Genomic DNA, 20,001 nt, shown 5'->3' with positions numbered 1-20,001 from the left:
TGCGGCTTTTAGAAAATACATAATAAATATAAAGATAAAAAAAAATAAAGATAATAAATCCAATGTCGCTGCACACTTCGCAGCACCTCCTATGTGCAGATAAATTAATTACTGAGTAGCTAATTGTTTCTGGAAGAACATACTTTTACTGTGTACTTCCTCATTAAATTCACAGAAAAAAGGTTCTCTTTGGGGATGTAATTTTATATAAAAAAATTCACAGAAAAAAAACCCCAGTGTAGCTATTGAATACATATAGTCCTCAGCACAGTTGGGCAAGTCCCCTCTCGATATAGTGCTTATATCTGGCTCTATTTGATGAATTCTTGCACTAGTTCCAAGGAGGAAATAACGATTTGAAGTACAGTAGAGGGATAACTTGGGGGAGTTCTCTCCTATGTGTTTTGGGACTGTGTATGAATGGACACTGGGGGGATCCATGCTTAAGAAACTCCAGCAATATTTATATTGAATCGATATTTGAAGCACTGTAGCACCTTACTTTATAAATCCCCTTTTTTTAAATTCTTTTGGATAAGGGATATTTTGGGGATAGCCGCCGAGGAGCAGGGTGCCATTTACGTCAACTTTAAAATAGGGTGCCAACCTCCGCTGGTAGGCAGGGTCAAAATAGGGTTATCTTTTTTGCTTATCTTGCTTTAAGACTTAGGACCCTATCTATATTGTTGGGCACACTGTATGCATGTAACTGTTTCTTTTCTACCCCATTACGCAGGGTTGTATAAGGATAGAAGGGACAGTTGACGGTGAGCGGGGATGCCATTTGTGCAGGTCCTAGGGTGCCAACCTCCGCTGGCAGGTACTGTAGGGTACATATAGTGTTAGTGCAGGGCTAGGCACTGTCCTGGCCTTTTCTATGGTATGGTTTTACATGATGATGGTTTTGGTTGGTACACCGGTTAAATACTTTTAAGGTAAACTAATAAAAGGAATTTTTAATGTTTTCAATAGCTACACTGGGGTTTTTTCTGTGAATTTTTGGTACTCCCCCATTAGCAAAGGTGATGATAATGGCCGCTAAGGCAGATGGGCCATCTCTAACTCACCTCACATGGCAAGGGAAATGCATATCCATGCCAATCCATGCCATATTGATAATCTGATATTAACACAATCCACAGATGTATCTGGGATCAGAGGAAACAATTGCTTCTGTGGGTTCAAGCACCAGGATTTTCGGCCTTGGGAAACCACAGAAATGTAATATCAAACCGAAATATTGATAGTCATGTTCAGTGGGTCTATGACGGTGAAAGTGTGCTCGGAAATATTACATTATTCCAGCAGAAGGTCCACATGGGAAAATATGACAAATTAGAATTCTGTCTTCAGGTTCCTTGCATACAATTATCCATCCTCCTCTCGCCTGACCAGCAGTAGAGGTGAGGGGTGCAGATGAGACCCTTTATAATATCTCAAGGAGAAAAAAAAACTAATTTTAAGATCCAGGAGAGCCAATGTGGATTGTAAATCTGTCCAAATTTCTTCCGTGATCTCTTCTTCCCGAATTGCTCAGAGATCCAATGCGTAAGACATTTCTGTATTTATCTCTTTTGTTTCATACTGTTTTTGCTTTAACACATATCTTTTTGCTATTTCATCTTGCTATTTTTTCAAGCAACTGTACTTTTTTTTTCGTATATTTGTCCCTTTACCACCATGGGTTTTTGCATTTTTGTTTTTTGCTCCCCTTCTTCCCAGAGCCATACCTTTTTTATTTTTCCGTCAATATGGCCATGTGAGGGCTTGTTTCTGTGGGATGAGTTGTACTTTTGAAAGACACCATTGATGGTTATGCCCCAAAATAAAACCCATTTGGAAAAAGGTTTCTTTTTTTAATCGGAAAAATTTTGAAAACAAATGACTTCATCCTTTCCCCTCAATTGGCTCTCGTGTCTTTGGACTCAGATCAGATTGACCCTTCAAATAGACAAATAATAATACATTTATTATTGGTCACAAAAGATTCTATTGCCTTTCATTGGAAAATCATGATCGTCCCTTCTATAAAGGATATTATAGATAGAATGATGCTACATAAAATATTTGAATTTAAATTAGCGATGGTTAATGGCATAGATGGTTGGAACTATTTCCTTAAAAGATTGAAAATGTATTTCAAATGTTATGTAATTCAATACGTTGGAAATGCTAATGGCATAAATTAATTATAATTGTCCTCTATGTTTCCCCTCCCTCTTCCCATTGCCATTCTTTTCCCTCCTTTCCCCATCCCATTCTTTCCTTTCCATTAGTTTATTATTTATAAAAGTTAATAAAGTTTTGGAAAAAATAAGACATCATTGATTTTACCCTATAGCGTGTACTGGAAAACAGGAAAAAGATTCCAAGTGCTGTGAAATTGCAAAAAATGTGCAATTCCCCAATTTTTTTTTTTTTTTACCATGTTCCCTAAATGCTAAAACTGACCTGCCATTATGATTCTCCAGGTAATTACAAGTTCACAGTCACCAAACATGTATAGGCTCTTTTTTATTTAAGTGGTAAAAAAGATCCAAAGTTTGGTAAAAAATAAAAATGGTGCCATTTTCCAAGACCCATAGCATCTCCATTTTTCGGGATCTGGGGCCAGGCAAGGGCTTAATTTTTGTGCGCCGAGCTGATGTTTTTATTGGTACTATTTCGGGACAGATATGATGTTTTAATCTCCAATTTATGCATTTTATTGCTGCAATCAAAGAAAACATAATTTTGGGGTTTTGATTTTTTTTTCTCGTTACGCCGTTTACCGATCCTAATATTTTTATATTTTCATTGATTGTACGATTCTAAACTTGGTGATACCAAATATGTGTATTAATTATTTCTTCATTGTTTTATTTTGAAGGGGGCAAAATAGGGGGTGACTTGAACTTTTATATTTAATTTTTTTAACATTTTAAAAAACTTTTTTTTTATCTTGCTTCAATAGACTCCTTAGGAGACTAAAGCTGCGACCATCTGATCGCTTGTGCTACACATAGCAGGGCTATAGCAAAAATGGTCATCTACTATGAGAGCCAGCCACGGGGCAGCATTCATAGCAGTTCAGCAACGACAACCACATGGGTCTCTTCCAGACCCCAGGTTGTTGTGCCAACCCATCGGTGCCATGCGATCATGTTACAGGAGTGACGATGAGCAGAGCTAATGAAGTGCAACCGGATTGCGCGAGTTATATGCCGCTGTCAGAGATTAACAGTGGCATTTAACATGTTAACAGCAGCGGTTGGATCGAGATTCCACTCACGGCTGTTAAGGGCACATGATAGCTGATCAGATCAGATGTCTTGTGCCGGAAAAGATGCAGGCTCGGAGGGGGATGCAATATATGACGTACCTATATGTCATAGGTTGCAAATGGATTCAATCTAAAATTTTATAAATTAGATAATTGGTGGCTCTAAAAGTACCCACAACCTTAAAGATGGAAAGTATATCCTGTATGTGATAACCTGTGTATCCCAGAGTGCAAGACAAGTATCTAGTGCTTGGAAATGCTGGATGTTGTGTATTATAATGTGTTACTCCCAGAAGGCATCTTTGTGACCTAGCAAAACGGCAAACAGTGTTAGCCAGACGTCTTGTGTGGATGTGTGAACTGGCTGTGGGGTGCGCTTTGCTCATTGTTAGCCTATTGCTAGCGGCCGGCGTTCTTGGCAAAGGCTGATTTGTATATATCAAGCAATAATATATAATTATACCTGAGTAGATTTTTGAAGGAATAGTGATGAGCAAACGCGCTCAGATAAGGTGTCCTGTACTAACCAAGTGTCTTCGGTGTGCTCGAAAAATATGTTCGGGTCCTCGCACCTGTATGTCTCCCGGCTGTTAGACAGCTGCAACACATGGAGGGATTACCTGATTGTTCGACAGCCGCAACACATGCAAGGATTGCCTAATAGCCACGAGACATGCAACGATGGGGAAGTGAACATATTTTTCAAGCACGCCGAAGACACTCGGTTAGCACCCGACCATGCTCTGATAACACTTTATCCCAGTATTCACTCATAGCTAACTTATAATGATGTTGGCATAGAATACATGTTCTCATGTGATGCTCGGAGTACAGGTTGCTAGAACTGGCTCCTGTATTCTGCTGACGAGACCTGCAGGGCATCGGTTGTGGATCTGCCTTTCTTTGGATCCTTTTACATGAGCAGACAAATTGCCCACATTAGATATTTGAGCCCATACATTAGTGTTTTTTCATTTGTCATTTGATTGCAAGGCATCAAATAAATTAAAAAAAAGAAGTGTTTAGGCTTGGCCTGAATGCTACATCCCCCTCCTATCAATAATCACACAGAGACAGGTTATGATATACTGAATATAAAATGTATTTATGTAAAAAAAAAACATGCTGTGTTAACATCTGAGAACATTTCCAAGCTGTACTGCGTGGCAGGAGAGCTGCGTACACTGTTATAATGAGACATTGTACAAAGTGATGAGCAGAACGAGCTGTATTTATAAAAGTGCAAATTGTATCTGTCGCCCCCAAGACGCTGGAACGATCATGGATCTTTGGTCCAGTACATGATTAGACAATGAGACAACTTGATAATACTGGGGAGAACTACAAGTCACATAATCCATGGCCTCTGTCTCTATCTTCTTCTACATACAACTATTTACAATGTCTGGTGAGAAGAGTGAATTATCCTGATGAAGGCCCTCGAGAACTTTCTCGAGAACTTTACTCTGTCGGCTAAACTGCTCCAAATAGTTTACAGTCCAAAGAAAGCCAACATAGAGATGGAGCAGATTTTTGTGCAGCGCATGGTACTGTGATGACAAAATATAACAATTATATCTGGGCAGCGCCGGCAGTTATTGAAGATAAAGATGAGTTAGGACGGGAACAAACTGAATGAGTCACGTTTGCTAGATAGGTCGTATTAAAGGACTGGTGAATTATTGGCTTACAGAGTCCCTACACACTGATTATTAGGGCAGAGTCAGACCGCCATATAACTTGTACGTGGATCACAACGCAATGCTCGGACTGTCCGTCGGTTCTCCCGAACCGAGCATGACAGCCGCATAGAAATTAATTGAGAGAGCCACCAGCCAGTCCGAGCACTGCGGGGTGATCCTTATCCGAGTTATATGGCCGTGTGACTCTTTCCTTATGCCGGATATCTCTGTAACTAAGGCTACATTCACACAACCGTGTGCTGTCTGTGAAAAAAAGCACTAAGACTGAAAAAAATGCAGAAGAGACTCACCTATGCAAGTTCTATGGGTGAGCAAAAAAAAATCAGATCCCATCCCAGATTTTTGTGGATATATTGCAATTTTTCACCACAGGAAACAGTATTTGATCTAGTATATTTTAATTACTGCTGATGTATAAAAACGGATGGAATATGGATGAAAGATAGTCTTTTTTTTCTGGATGAAAATCGGACAATTTTTTTATACACCTGTGTGAATTTAGCATTACAGTAGCAGAGATTAGGATTATTATTCACTGTTCTGTGTTTAATAGTGCCGGTGTCATCAGTGTTGTGCATCCGTGTGTCATCTGTGCGTCCGTTTTTATCATCAGTGTGGTCATCAGTGTTTTTACGGTATGAATAAAAGAATTAAATTACAAAGTTTCTCCTATACTTTGCAATGTTAAACATGTACAGCATACTGATGGCATACTGATGGCACACAGATGGCACACAGATGGCACACAGATGGCATACTGATGGCACCCTGATGCCATCCGTGTGCTGTACGTGTTTTTCACAGACCCATAGACTTGTATTGGCCTTTGTCATCCGTGCTGCAGGAGAGACACGGACATGTGCACATCATCATAGATTATGTTGGGTAACAATAAAAATGGATGCAACAAGTACAGGCAACACGAATGTGCGAATGAGGCCTAAGAAGGTTATAGGATAATAACTAATGCCCTTTTGGAGGATAGATGGATCCGGCCTAAAACACTACACCCAATGCTGCTTACATTCCTTTGCCACTCGTCTGATGCTATATTACGCTCATGGAAAATCTATCAGAACCTGCGCAGCCGTCAGACAATGTGATATGAGATTCTTTGGTACAATGACAGGAAGGCACTGTGGTAAAAACATTCACATTGTTGAGGAATAACAGAATTTCCTCATGTGCAAATATGGCCGCGGTCCAGGCAACGCAAGTTCATCTCTCCCATTAGGAAAACACATTAAGGCTTTGCTGACAGCATGATGCAGAGGCACTGACAGCAGCCACCCCGAAAGCTGAGGAGCAACCGCACGCCTCTTTCTTTCTCCAAGACAAGAGTGTTTAATCCAGAGCAGCATCTGTCAGATTACATAGTAAAACCTGCTGACAGATTCCTTTTTCTGTCAGATCGGTAAATAAAGGCATCAATTACTATGGGGAACATCCCTGAATCTGTACAGGGCAGGGGGGAGAGGTTCTCGCCCGATCCTCGATGATCATCTTCTCTTTGGATTTCCTTGGATTACTGCTTTGGCCCATGCTCTTTGGTTTACGGCTTGCTATGCTATTTCATTTGCTTCACTCCTCAAATTGATTCTGAAATACTGGACAAAGAAAAGCTAGAATTGTCACATAACGGTTTTTGGAAATTTTGGGTTCAATTCTTTTGCATTTGTTCCTTTTTTTTGTCTAGTTTTCAGTGTTTTTCATCTGGTTTTAATTTGCGCCTTTTTGAAAGTCACTTTTTTGTGTTTATTTTTATTGTTGTTTTTTTACGTTTGCCATTATGGGTAAGGTTTGGAGTGTCCAGGTATTCTTGCCTGTTTTTTAAAAAATATTTGACTTTTTTATTTTACTTTTTTGAAAAGTCACAATTTTTTGGCGCAAATGGAATTTGGTCCCTCAACTGGGAATGATTTTGTATACAGTAGAAATTTTGGCGCAATTTTTGCTAAATTTTGATAAATGCAGCAAAACATTGCAAAAAAATTTCAAGTGATATAAAAAACCACAAATGAAGAATTTATCTTTATCTTTCTGCCCTCTCATGGGATGATTAAACTTGGTCATATGCAGGAAATTTGACCCACATATGAATTTATGGGCAAGAAACAATCTGCAGTCTCGGTACGCCCAAATGTGTGATAAGCAAGACGTCGCCAGTGAATGCCCAAGTATCGTCCCCTAGAGGCTTTGCTTCTAAGGGACAATATGGTAGCACGCAGAGTGCTTACGGCTCCATAATACAGACTCAGAAACTGTGGGCCGCCATCTAAGATCTGTGCATGCAGCTATGCTGTTTGAATGGGTCCCAATTCCAGTTTTACGCCTGACTGGATCCTCATTGTACCAAGTCACACTTTGGGCCCCTGATGCAGCATAAATATGCAATCCGCAAAAAAAAAAAAAATAGAAAAGTAGCCCAAACTACAGCAAATTCATGAGGATTTTACTGTGATCAGGGAGCAAAGCAAACGTGTAAAAAAATAAAAAAAAAATCAGTGTAGGAAAAAACCCTCAAATGTGCAGCTTCAAGCTACGGCATGTCAAGCGCCGTTGTTGTAACATCTGGTAAATTACTGCGGCATGAACGTTCCCTTGCACAACTATAGAGTTATCTGATGGGATAGTCTTTGCTTTACTGATATATGGTCCTTGGGACACTTCGGATAAAGATTTTTTTTTTTTTTAAGCATTATATACCACAGAAATATACAAAGGCGGCTCTTATATATAACTATAAAACAAGCAAATTAGTTAAATTCCTCATTCTAAACGTTTGATTAGACACAATAAATAACATATTCTGCATTCGGTATTTACAGTTGCTGTCGGGAGGTCTCTACTCTGCAATTTAAAGCAGGGATCAGTCTAGAGGTTTTAGGGAGGAGTAAGCAGGGACTGTACATATTAGAGGCAGGGATGCAGCGTCATTCTGGGGCATCTGCCAGCTCGGGCTTTTACGGGATCCCTGCTTTAAATGGCACAAATCCTCTATACAAAAAAAAACAATATAAATGTATTATATATCATATCTATATCTTTGATAAAATATAATAATCTAATTTTCGACTTATGCGTTGTCTAGATTGTATAAGACTGCGGGGACAAGCACAGAAGTGGCTGTAGAAGAAAATTAAAGCGACAGCAATGAGGATACTAAGGACGTTGTTTAAGGCAGTGCATATTTCCATAGTCCTTCCAATGACAAGAGTAATGTAATAAAAGCCAAATGTACAGCACACAGTGTGGCTCCCCTACAGTAAGGCATGGTGGAAGAATGGAGTTCAGGTAGCCCTTTCCGCAGTGTGTTGGCTTGAATGGGACATAGGTTTTTTGTGGAAGATTATCACGAAGGAGCATTCCTAGGAACACTCAATTCATGATAATCTTGTAGTCTAAACAGGTTGCTGATCAGATGAAAAACAAGCAAAACTCTTGTTCATAAGGTGAAATGATCTTTTCTGCTGGACAGAAGATCATTAATCTTGGCAGCACACAGAGCTGTGGAGAAATCAAGTTGCCGGTCAGCGGTTGTAAACAAACCCTTAGGCTCCATTCACATCTGCGTCGAGGTTTCCATTTCTAACGCAATGCCAGATGACAACGCATGCAGAGCCTCTGATGCAGATGTGAACATAACCTTTTCTATGTCCTTTGGATTATCATGGCGCCGTTCCCTTAATTCCACCACTTCAGTCATGGACGCATCTGCCTTGCCACTCATTTCATTTTCTAAGTGTTGTCACTTTGATTGTTCTGCTCAGATCTTGCAAATCATCCTTCACATCTCAGAGTTCTGTAGATTCTTCCTCCTCCAGGTCATTGGACCTAGGATATACTTCTCATGACAGGACAATGAGTATTACAGCTTTGATGTTTACAGAAGCGCGGTGGAGTTCGGTGCCAGATTATTGTTTGTGGTGCTGGAGTCGGCAGCTTGCAGTGTACGTAGAGGAAACAGAAGGTGGGGTGTATAAGGCGGGAGGATCGCGAGGTCGGGGAAGGAAGCGTTCAGTAAGAGAGGCCCTGGCAGCGTCGCTCTTCTATGTTTGATTTTGAGCAGGCAGCACCGAAAACTCCTTCCTGATAATTTCATTAACTGTAGGGAAAAGAGAATATAAATAAAATCATTCCAGACAAAGTAAATATTCACAGATTCACAGTCAGCAAGGAAACGGCTGCGGAGGGGGCTTTCAAATAAAAAAATTTGTTTCCGTCCCTGTCACATCTTTATGTCCTGTACAATGACAAATTCCTTAAGACATATTATACTATATCCTGGTGGTCAGGATGTAGAAATTCTGATTATTGACACTCATATTCTCATCCCCTGATAATTTTCCAGGTTTTGCATTTTCTAGTGAAATATACAGTGGCTTAAATAAGTATTGAACACCTCACCAATTTTCTAAGTACCGTAAATATATTTCTAAAAGGTGCTATTAATATGAAATTCTCACCAGATGTCAGTAACAATCCATCCAATCCACACAGGCAAATAAATCAAACCATAGATGTCCATATATCTATCAGTAATTAGAAAACAATCTTGTGACTTAGTGAAAAATAATATCAGCTGGTTAAACTGATGACCAATAAAAACCTGTCTCATTACCAATATGCCACGCAAGAAACATCTCATGATGAGTAAAACCAGTGAGATATCTCAAGACCATTGCAACCTTATTTTCTTCTGTAACCAATGCCATACTAATAAAATCAAAATCTGGACCCTTTTACAGTCAAGCCTTATGTTCTCCATTTTTGTATCTGTGCTGATTTGTGAAAGAATTATGTAAATGACACTTCGAAAATTGCAGAGATTTTCATTATAGTGATTAACAGACTTCAGCGACAATTCCTCAAAGCTTTTACCCCCCAAAGGTGGTGTAAAACCTTTGAAAACTAGCAAACTTTTTGCGCAACGTGGAGCTGCCCAAAAATATTCTGACTTGGAGTTTTCACGTCAGTTTGAATCATCTCAACAGAAATGGGCAAAAGTGGGGAGGAGCCGGGGTAGGACGGAGCATGGCCACTCCTGCTCAATCAATTATGCAAAGGTGGTGGTGTTTTGTATGGCAGAAATGCTACTCCATTGACTGGAGTACATTCCACTCAGAAGATGCACTCAATTAATGGAATGCCATGCACTTCTTAATGAATTTGACATCTTGTATTTGGCGTAGTCCGAGCGGGCGCTACACCAGTCTTGTAAATTGCCCCAATGTGTTTTAGTTGAGAATCCATCCTGACTTTTCTGTCCATTTCTTTTCTAATCATTTGTTACAATTGTATTCAATGTAAAAAAAATAATAATTCTAACGGATAAAGTTAGCAGAAGCAAAAAAAATCTGTTTTAGCCAACATTAGATGGTTGTCAACAATGGCCAAGATGTGTTTTCAGTAATAAGATGGGAGAAAGTCGCTGCCGTACACCACCGATGGCAGCTCATCTCCCCGGAGAACAAAAGCATTGAACAGATGAAAACCAACAGCCCAATTCTTCCTTCCCCAACAGCTGCCATCAGAGGAGGGCGGTGAGGCAGCCATACACATTATACGGTCATCCAGGCTTGCCAAAATCAGCTGACAACATCTAATGTGTATTAGCATCACAGATTTTACATGCATTTTATACATTTTTCAGCCTTTGGTCAAAATCAGGATTGCTCCTAGAAGACTAAGATCTTACACGTGATAAGAACCTGTATCTGAGTGTTACGTATGCAGATATTGGCTAGCCAGCAATGGAAACTTTTGCTGTTTTTCTCCCACAATTATAACTAGTACCCAACATCAGCAAAGGTGGTGTGATCGGTTCCTTATGTCAGAATGCCGGGTCGTCTATTAATACAGAATGTGAGTATTTCTGTAGCCAGGAGGTTAGATGTGAAAGTTAGAATGAGTGGGTTATGTGATAGCCGAACGTAATACTGACTCACGTCCTCTCGCTTCCTATATTCTCCATATTGTACATCATGTGTCTTCCATAATGCCAGATTAGCTTACATAATTGTAAAGGACAGATCATTTAGAGATGTGGTGATGGAGTGTGAGCTGCCATGACATCTCCATAAACTTTAGGCAGTCATGTTCACTATTAAATTCGATTTTGCTTTTAAAATGTGCCTTAAACGACAGGAAATTTAGCACCACCCTATAATGGAAGTAGTAATCCTAAAAGTCAATATCGACCCTTTAATGAGCCTTGCCGGATGACTTAGGATAAAAAGCCAAATCAGAAACTCCATTTGCAGACACATGTTTTGTAGTGTTTGCCCCTCATCAGTGCAAGGCAGAGACTTGAATTGGCTGGCTGAGAAACCTCTGATACGTGGTCTATGGCGTAATGTTTCTAATGTTTCCTTGTGGAGAGTTCCAAGTCAGCAGAAGGAAACTTAGGGTACTGTCACACAGTACCATTTTGATCGCTACGACGGCACGATCCGTGACGTCGCAGCGATCGTATGAATATCGCTCCAGCGTCGTAGACTGCGGTCACACGTTGCAATCACGGCGCTGGAGCGATGCCGAAGTCCCCGGTAACCAGGGTAAACATCGGGTAACTAAGCGCAGGGCCGCGCTTAGTAACCCGATGTTTACCGTGGTTACCAGCGTAAAAGTAATAAAAAAAACAAACAGTACATACTTACATTCCGGTGTCTGTCCCCGGCGTTCTGCTTCTCTCCACTGTGTAAGCGCCATAGCCGGAAAGCACAGCGGTGACGTCACCGCGTCACCGCTGTGCTCGCTTTCCGGCCGGCAGACGCTCACACAGTGGAGAGAAGCTGAGACGCTGGAGGACAGACACCGGAATGTAAGTATGTACTGTTTGTTTTTTTACTTTTACGCTGGTAACCACGGTAAACATCGGGTTACTAAGCGCGGCCCTGCGCTTAGTTACCCGATGTTTACCCTGGTTACAAGCGAACACATCGCTGGATCGCTGTCACACACAACGATCCAGCGATGTCAGCGGGTGATCAAGCGACGAAAGAAAGTTCCACACGATCTGCTACGACGTACGATTCTCAGCAGGATCCCTGATCGCTGCTGCGTGTCAGACACTGCGATATCGTAACGATATCGCTAGAACGTCACGAATCGTACCGTCGTAGCGATCAAAATGGTACTGTGTGACAGTACCCTTAGAGGCCATGCATGCTCTTCGGGGAATTTAAATATGTAAATAACCTATGTAAATAAGAAGAGGACTCAAAAGACTGTATCATCTAATTGATGTAGCAATCCAGCCAAATCAGACCTCTGGCTTTGCACTGATGAGAGGAAAACACACCTAAACAAGTGTCGAGTATCTGATTTGGCTTCCCATCCAACATCGTGTGGCAAGCTCGATAAATGGTCGATACTGAATTTTAGGATTGCTATCCTGAAAAGATGGCACTAGATTTCCTGTCCTATTCCTCTCTGAAGAGAGAATTTGCATATTTAAAATTTCTAGAGGAGCATTGCACAGATTAAACGTCGTCTTATGCCAACTTGGCACTCTCCACCATAAGCAACACCTTACATTTACAGAACAATTTTTTTTTTCCATGCATAAGACCCACCTACATATTCTCTGCCCATACTTGTCATTTTTGACAAGGACAGAATTTTTGGAAATGCAATGTCATGAGCGAATAAACCAGCCTTCACAGATTACACAATGTAACGTGATAGCATACAATGACGCACTACCATTACCGATTGGCCTGTGCATACTAAGTTATTTGCAGAGTAAAATCCAAGATATATAATTTGCAGTTTGATCCCTGCTGTGTGACCAGTTGTGGATTTAATTCATTTGGCTTTGTCTAGTGTTGGCAATAACCGAAAAATATCCAAAAAAGTCAACTTTTCAGCTGAAATCTGCCTATGATTTTTGGCTGTCAGTCACTTTTGGATCAGACAAATTGTCATCAGAAAATGGTCTAAATCGGCCAAATCTCTAGTCGATGGCAGCTTTGGTTGGTTTTATTTCTTTATAATATCAGTATTTTGGACACAGATTATCTCTTCAGTCATTTCCTTGGCAATCACTTTATTAGTTATAGCCAGATGTAGTAGATTTGTTTCAGAACTTTCTGCAACTAGTCTATTCTTTTAAATGGGGCTTGCGGAGATCCATATGATTGATGCAGAAACGACCAAATTCAGATCAACAGAACTGAACTTTAGTTGTAGAAAGTTCTGCAAAAAATCTGCCAAACATGAATATATACGGTACTTTCAAGTCCACATATATGCGTTCTCCAGCCAGTATTGGGAAAAATGGAATAACGTATTTTGCTTATTTTTGTGCACTATTAAAGGACAATACAGGTTCTGGTAACCGACCTGAACTTTATTCCAAAGTTTGGATTGGGTACCAGAATTCTATCCAAACTCGAACCGGAACCCAAACCCCATTGAAAACAATGGGGATCTGAACTTTTGAGCTGGCAAATGTTCTCTTTCTGCAACGGACTTCACAGGGAACTCCAACATTGCAATGGACTTCCGCAAGAAGTCCATGTTCAGAGTTTAGCACTGGACACTAACTGTCCAGGACGAACCCCATACTTTTAAGGTCGGGCTCGCTGATCTCTAGTTATGAATGATCAGAATAACAATAGTTAATTATTCTACTTGCAAGAACTCAAAGCCTCGACTGTAATTATTGTAGCTGAGTGAAGAATTCTGCCTAATTTGGCTGTTTTTATGGGTTTGTCCATAAGGTTTAAATGCCCCTGATGGAATTAATTTCCTGACACTTCCACCTACAAAAACCTGTCAGAAAAAGAAAAGAAATTTAGGCCACTTTCAACTAGGAGCTGTAAAAATGTATATTACAGTCCCCGGTGTCCATGAATGGGCCTCTGTTTGGAGAAGGTCTGGTTTCTGTGCCAGCCACAGGTGTTGCCAAAGCTTTAGTCATTGCATAGCGGAGTACCCAGGAGTACCTGCGGGCTACACAAAAGGAGATGTTCTTTACAAGTGCCTTCTGGGTGGTGATATTGTGATTAGCGCAGGGCTGGAGGTGAGAAATACATTGTACAGAGCACTCATGTCACAGTTTTACAGCTCAAATTAATTCAAAAACCGTGAGAGCTAGAAAATGAATCAGGAGCGGTTAATCAATGATCCACAGGGCGTTTCGACAGTCCGGACTGACAGAATCTTGGCCGTGGGAAAAGGGCAATTGTTCAGGAATGGAAATGTTGTAAATGCTAGAAGTGACAGAGAGGTGGCCACATCCAAGCAGAGCTGAGGACCAGAAGTTGGGGTCACCATACAGATGACAATATAGAGAAAGGATGGACAACAAAGGTGCCACATTGTTAATCTGCATGATAATGATAATAATCTTTATTTTTATATAGGGCTAACATATTCCGCAGCGCTTTACAGTTTGCACACATTATGCATGATGCTACACTAGTATATATTACAAACATTTTTTGGGCTCTATGCCACCCTACATCAAGGGGCACAGGATGGGAGACATTATTATGGGAAGTGGCCAGTATTGGGGACACTGTTACAGAATGGGGGACATTATTATAAAAATTGGCCAGGATCGGGGACACTATTACAGAATGGGGGACATTATTATAAGAAGCAGCCAGGATTGGGGACATTATTACAGAATGGGGGATATTATTATAAGAAGCAGCCAGGATCGGGGACACTATTACAGAATGGGGGACATTATTATAAGAAGCGGCCAGGATCAGGGACACTATTACAGAATGGGGGACACTATTATAAGAAGCAGCCAGGATCGGGGACACTATTACAGAATGGGGGACATTATTATAAGAAGCGGCCAGGATTGGGGACTTTATTACAGAATGGGGGATATTATTATAAGAAGCGGCCAGGATCAGGGACACTATTACAGAATGGGGGACACTATTATAAGAAGCGGCCAGGATTGGGGACACTATTACAGAATGGGGGACATTATTATAAGAAGCGGCCATGATCGGGGACACTACTACAGAATGCTGGACATTAGAAGCAGCCAGGATCGGGGACACTACTACAGAATGCTGGACATTAGAAGCGGCCAGGATCGGGGACACTATTACAGAATGGGGGACATTAGAAGCGGCCAGGATTGGGGACACTATTACAGAATGGGGGATATTATTATAAGAAGCGGCCAGGATCAGGAACACTATTACAGAATGGGGGACACTATTATAAGAAGCGGCCAAGATCGGGGACACTATTACAGAATGGGGGACATTATTATAAGAAGCGGCCATGATCAGGGACACTATTACAGAATGGGGGACATTAGAAGCGGCCAGGATCGGGGACACTACTACAGAATGGGGGACATTATTATAAGAAGCGGCCATGATCGGGGACACTATTACAGAATGGGGGACATTAGAAGCGGCCAGGATCGGGGACACTACTACAGAATGGGGGACACTATTATATGAAGCGGCCAGGATCGGGAACACTATTACAGAATGGGGGACATTATTATAAGAAGCGGCCAGGATCAGGGACACTATTACAGAATGGGGGACACTATTATAAGAAGCGGCCAGGATCGGGGACACTATTACAGAATGGGGGACATTATTATAAGAAGCGGCCAGGATCAGGGACACTATTACAGAATGGGGGACATCATTATAAGAAGCGGCCAGGATCGAGGACACTATTACAGAATGGGGGACATTATTATAAGAAGCGGCCAGGATCAGGGACACTATTACAGAATGGGGGACATTATTATAAGAAGCGGCCAGGATCGAGGACACTATTACAGAATGGGGGACATTAGAAGCGGCCAGGATCGAGGACACTATTACAGAATGAGGGACACTGTTACATGGGGAGAGAACAAGTATGTCTTCACAGGATTTAGAATGCTACAAGGGCTCATACATTGGACGAACATGCAAGTAGGTTCCCAGGTCCAAATATTGCATCAGGGCTCATTGGACTCTACTTACACAACTGCCCGGCACAATGGGTGGCCAGGAGTGACACTGTAAAGAAAATTAGCAGTAGGGATAATTTCCTCTTTGTATTTTTTAATAATTGATTGGGACTCGAAGAAGCTGAACATCCACCAGTGAAAATGTCATCACATATTCTGGTGATATTAGAAAATGTTACAAAATGGAAGAAACAATAGGCAGCCTACTTTCATACAAGCTTAGATTTTTAGATAACGAATGGTAAATAATATAATGTTATAATAATCTACATAACATATCTACCAAACACGATTGTAACCCTAGATGAAACAACATGCGTCAATTCATGAAGATCTAGTGACATCTCTGTACGGATCAGTGATATCACAGGTTGACCCCATACAATCCATGCATAGTCAGAACTTCTAGATGAACTACAAAGGATAAAGATCCTAAAAATATACTATTAAATGCAAATGGGCTTCTCTAATAAGGATTTCACAGCTGTCACCATATTTCTAAGAATCCTATATCGATAGATTACCCCAAATTATAAACCGGCAATAATCCTCCCACAGTATGAAGGTTTCTAACAGCCCAGGAAAGCAGTACAGAAACCAGAACTGAGACTTCTGAGCAATCTCTCAGAGAAATTTACAGTGAAACAGAAAAACAAAGTTCTACTAAGTGAAAGGATCAGAAATGTAAGAAACTGCCAGGAAAAGGGAGTAAAGTGAGGAGTTACCTTTTACTTTCAATTTTCGCCTCACAGACCACTGACCTCGGCCTCATATAATGTTTTGTATCCAGCTAAGGTTTGTATCTATCAGTTCTGAAAAAGATTTGCAAAAAGCAATTTTGAGTTTCAAATAGATACAAAGAAAGGAGAAAAGAAAAAAAAATGCTAAAACTGCAACTTTTTTTTGTTTCTGAGGACCAGATAATGCTTTTCCATGGTACCTGGGGCAGTTTATGAGTAGTGATGAGCGAATATACTTCTTGCTCGAGATTTCCCAAGCACGCTCGGGGGTCTCCGAGTATTTCTTAGTGCTCGGAGATTTAGTTTTTGTTGACGCAGCTGAATGATTTACATCTGTTAGCCAGCATAAGTACATGTGGGGGTTGCCTGGTTGCTAGGGAATCCCCACATGTAATCAAGCTGGCTAACAGATGTAAATCATTCAGCTGCGTCAACAAAAACTAAATCTCCGAGCACTAAAAAATACTCGGAGGACCCCCGAGCGTGCCCGGGAAATCTCGAGTAACGAGTATACTCGCTCATCTCTATTTATGAGTCCAAAGAAGTATACAAATGTTGACAATGGCAACCAACTAGCATTTGTCATTCTGCTGTTTATGCTTTTTTGGACTCTTCATCAGCCCCAACCAGCATGAAAATTGTCATAAACCACAACAGAAATCATATATTCTGCAATAATTCAGAAGTTCAGAACACATTTAAGTCGTGCAAAAAAAAATAACATTATATAGATCAAAAGTACCACCATCATCATCACAGCTTGTGGCAGAACCATGCAGACAGTATAGAATTCATCTCTATTATCGTCGAAGACTTCCTCAACGCAACGCAAGAATCTGACACCGGGCGGGTGTAGTACAGTGGTCACCAAGATGCTGTAAGACTCCAACTCCCTACATGCCATTTGCCGACAGATCATGTAAGAGATGCAGTTCACTAAAGGTAGACAGCTTGAAGACCACTGGCTGAGGGTAGGTGCACACAACGTCTTTTTCAGGCAGATTCCGCTTTGAGTCTACCTGAAAAAGCACCCTAAAAGCGCTAGGAAAAAAAGAACCTAATACACAGCCATGTAAAAACTAGATCTTATGTCACTTCTTTAAATGCTTTAGGGTTCAAAGAATCTTGTGGCTTCCACTAGGGAGCTGCCCGCTGTCTACAGTTAATGTTACAGATTCATAGCCGCCGGCTGTGTAGCCGCCACAAGAACAATGGCTGTATAGATTCATAGCCTAGCCGCCACAAGAACAATAGCGGTATAGATTCATAGCCTAGCCGCCACAAGAACAATGGCGGTATAGATTCATAGCCTAGCCGCCACAAGAACAATGGCTGTATAGATTCATAGCCTAGCCGGCACAAGAACAATGGCTGTATAGATTCATAGCCTAGCCACCACAAGAACAATGGCAGTATAGATTCATAGCCTAGCCACCACAAGAACAATGGCGGTATAGATTCATAGCCTAGCCGCCACATGAACAATGGTGGTATAGATTCATAGCCACTGGCTGTGCAGCCACCACAAGAACAATGGTAAAGCTACAGGGAAATAACCACCGGTGTTTTCCTGAAGTGGCTTCTGGGAAAACTCAGCGACTGCTGTGGCATCCTAAAGACGCCGTGTGAACAGACCCATAGAGTGCAAACTGTGTGACTAAATAGAAATGGGGTTTTCTGACTTTTTGTAAGGAAACGTTTATCAGGTTATAATGAATAGTTCTGCAATTTTCTAAAATATTTCACATATAGGTGTACGAGTAACTCTTTTTATTATATTTTAGGTTATGTCCGTATTTACTCAGACCCAATCGGGTCAATTATGCTAATCACACTCTGATCAGAGTTTGATCAGAGTGTGATCCGATTTTCTCGGATGAGAAGATGGTAAAAATAAATGTCATCTAAACAATTCTGTTATATATCTGAAAATATGATTGCACTCAGATGTTATATGGGTGTTGTGAGATTTTTTTTTTTCCCACAGACTGCATTGCTGAGTGCGATCTGAATATTGGATCCAACCAGGGTATTCTGCACATTTTTGGTTAGGACTCTGTCCAAAAAAAAAAAATCAGACATGTGCATGGCACATAGATTAAATTGGTCCGAGTGCGATCCGATGTTTTGCCGGCTCGCACTCAGACCGACTATCCGGTCGTCTGCACGGGTCCTTACAGTAGAGATAGCATGGTGGTTGCAGTTTGCTTAGATAGTTGGCAAAGGAACAAGTAAAGCTGTGAACCGATCGCTCAGAATATATATATACAGCTCTGACAAAAATTAAGAGACCACTACATCAAAACCATGTCGTGGGCAGCCCGATCTCCAGACCTGAACCCCATTGAAAATCTCTGGAATGTAATCAAGAGGATGATGGATAGCCACAAGCCATCAAAGAAGAACTGCTTAAATGTTTGCGCCAGAAGCAGTGTGAAAGACTGGTGGAAAGCATGCCAAGACGCATGAAAGCTGTGATTAAAAATCATGGTTATTCCACAAAATATTGATTTCTGAACTCTTCCTGAGTTAAAACATTAGTAAGGTTGTCTTGACTTCTCCCTAACAGTAGATGTTGGTGGCAAAAAGGATCAGACAGTTAGATTTTTAACTTGCCCCATCTTTTTGTTCTCATGGGACATAACCCACTACCGCCAGAGATGTCAGCATAGCAGAGCGTGTATGAGGGGAACAGATGCTAAGTTAAGTAACCTGTGTAAGCAGTAGTGATGAGTGACTGTGCTTGGATAAGGTGTTATTGAGCATGCTCGTGAGCTAACTGAGTGACTTCATCATGCTCGAAAAATATGTTCCGAGTCCTTGCGGCTGCACGTCTCATGGCTGTTCGACAGTCGGAACACATGCAGGGATTACCTGTTTGTTAGACATGTTAGTGAGACATGCAGCTGTGGGGACTCTAACATATTATTCGAGTATGCCGAAGACACTCGGTTAGCACCCGAGAATGCTCGGATAACACCTTATCCGAGCACATTCGCTCATCACTAATAGGCAGCTTTACGTACTGCGATTCCTTATTCAAGACCAGTCTTATGCTAAACATAATTAGAGAGAAGTCATCTATTTCCAGGTTTGACCCAAAACAGTATGGTTTCAATTACTTTATTTAGCCTTTTTTGTATATTATTGATATGTTTAACATAATATTATTACTATGCTAGGAGTTGTTATACCTTTGCCCCCACTGTATTGTACATGATCTAAGACAGAACAACATCCTTTGAGATACTTCTGGATTTCTTCACACAACCACTGACTGCTCCACTACGATGGCATCAGATATATCCTCCAGTATCTCATATATCAGAGTAGGTGACGTCA

The 20,001-nt window shown here is 41.0% G+C and overlaps 1 protein-coding gene across 2 annotated transcripts in view; it reads right to left on the bottom strand.

Moving 5' to 3' along the window:
- Positions 1-4,340: 4,340 nt before the first annotated feature.
- Positions 4,341-20,001, bottom strand: part of NFATC2 (nuclear factor of activated T cells 2) — a 124,651-nt gene continuing 108,990 nt past the window's right edge. Inside the window, exons 10-11 of one of the 2 annotated variants that reach the window (XM_077253216.1) lie at positions 16,645-16,731; positions 4,341-9,070 (exon numbers count right to left, since the gene is read on the bottom strand). In XM_077253216.1, the coding sequence (XP_077109331.1) occupies positions 16,688-16,731 (44 nt within the window). In that variant the 3' untranslated portion in view covers positions 4,341-9,070; positions 16,645-16,687. The remainder of the gene's footprint in view (positions 9,071-16,644; positions 16,732-20,001) is intronic. The other variant, XM_077253215.1, reaches the window with a different exon arrangement.

Source organism: Ranitomeya variabilis, chromosome 4 (assembly GCF_051348905.1).
Source record: "Ranitomeya variabilis isolate aRanVar5 chromosome 4, aRanVar5.hap1, whole genome shotgun sequence".
Classification (NCBI taxonomy): Eukaryota; Metazoa; Chordata; class Amphibia; order Anura; family Dendrobatidae; genus Ranitomeya; species Ranitomeya variabilis.
This window is presented reverse-complemented; position numbering and strand designations above follow the sequence as displayed.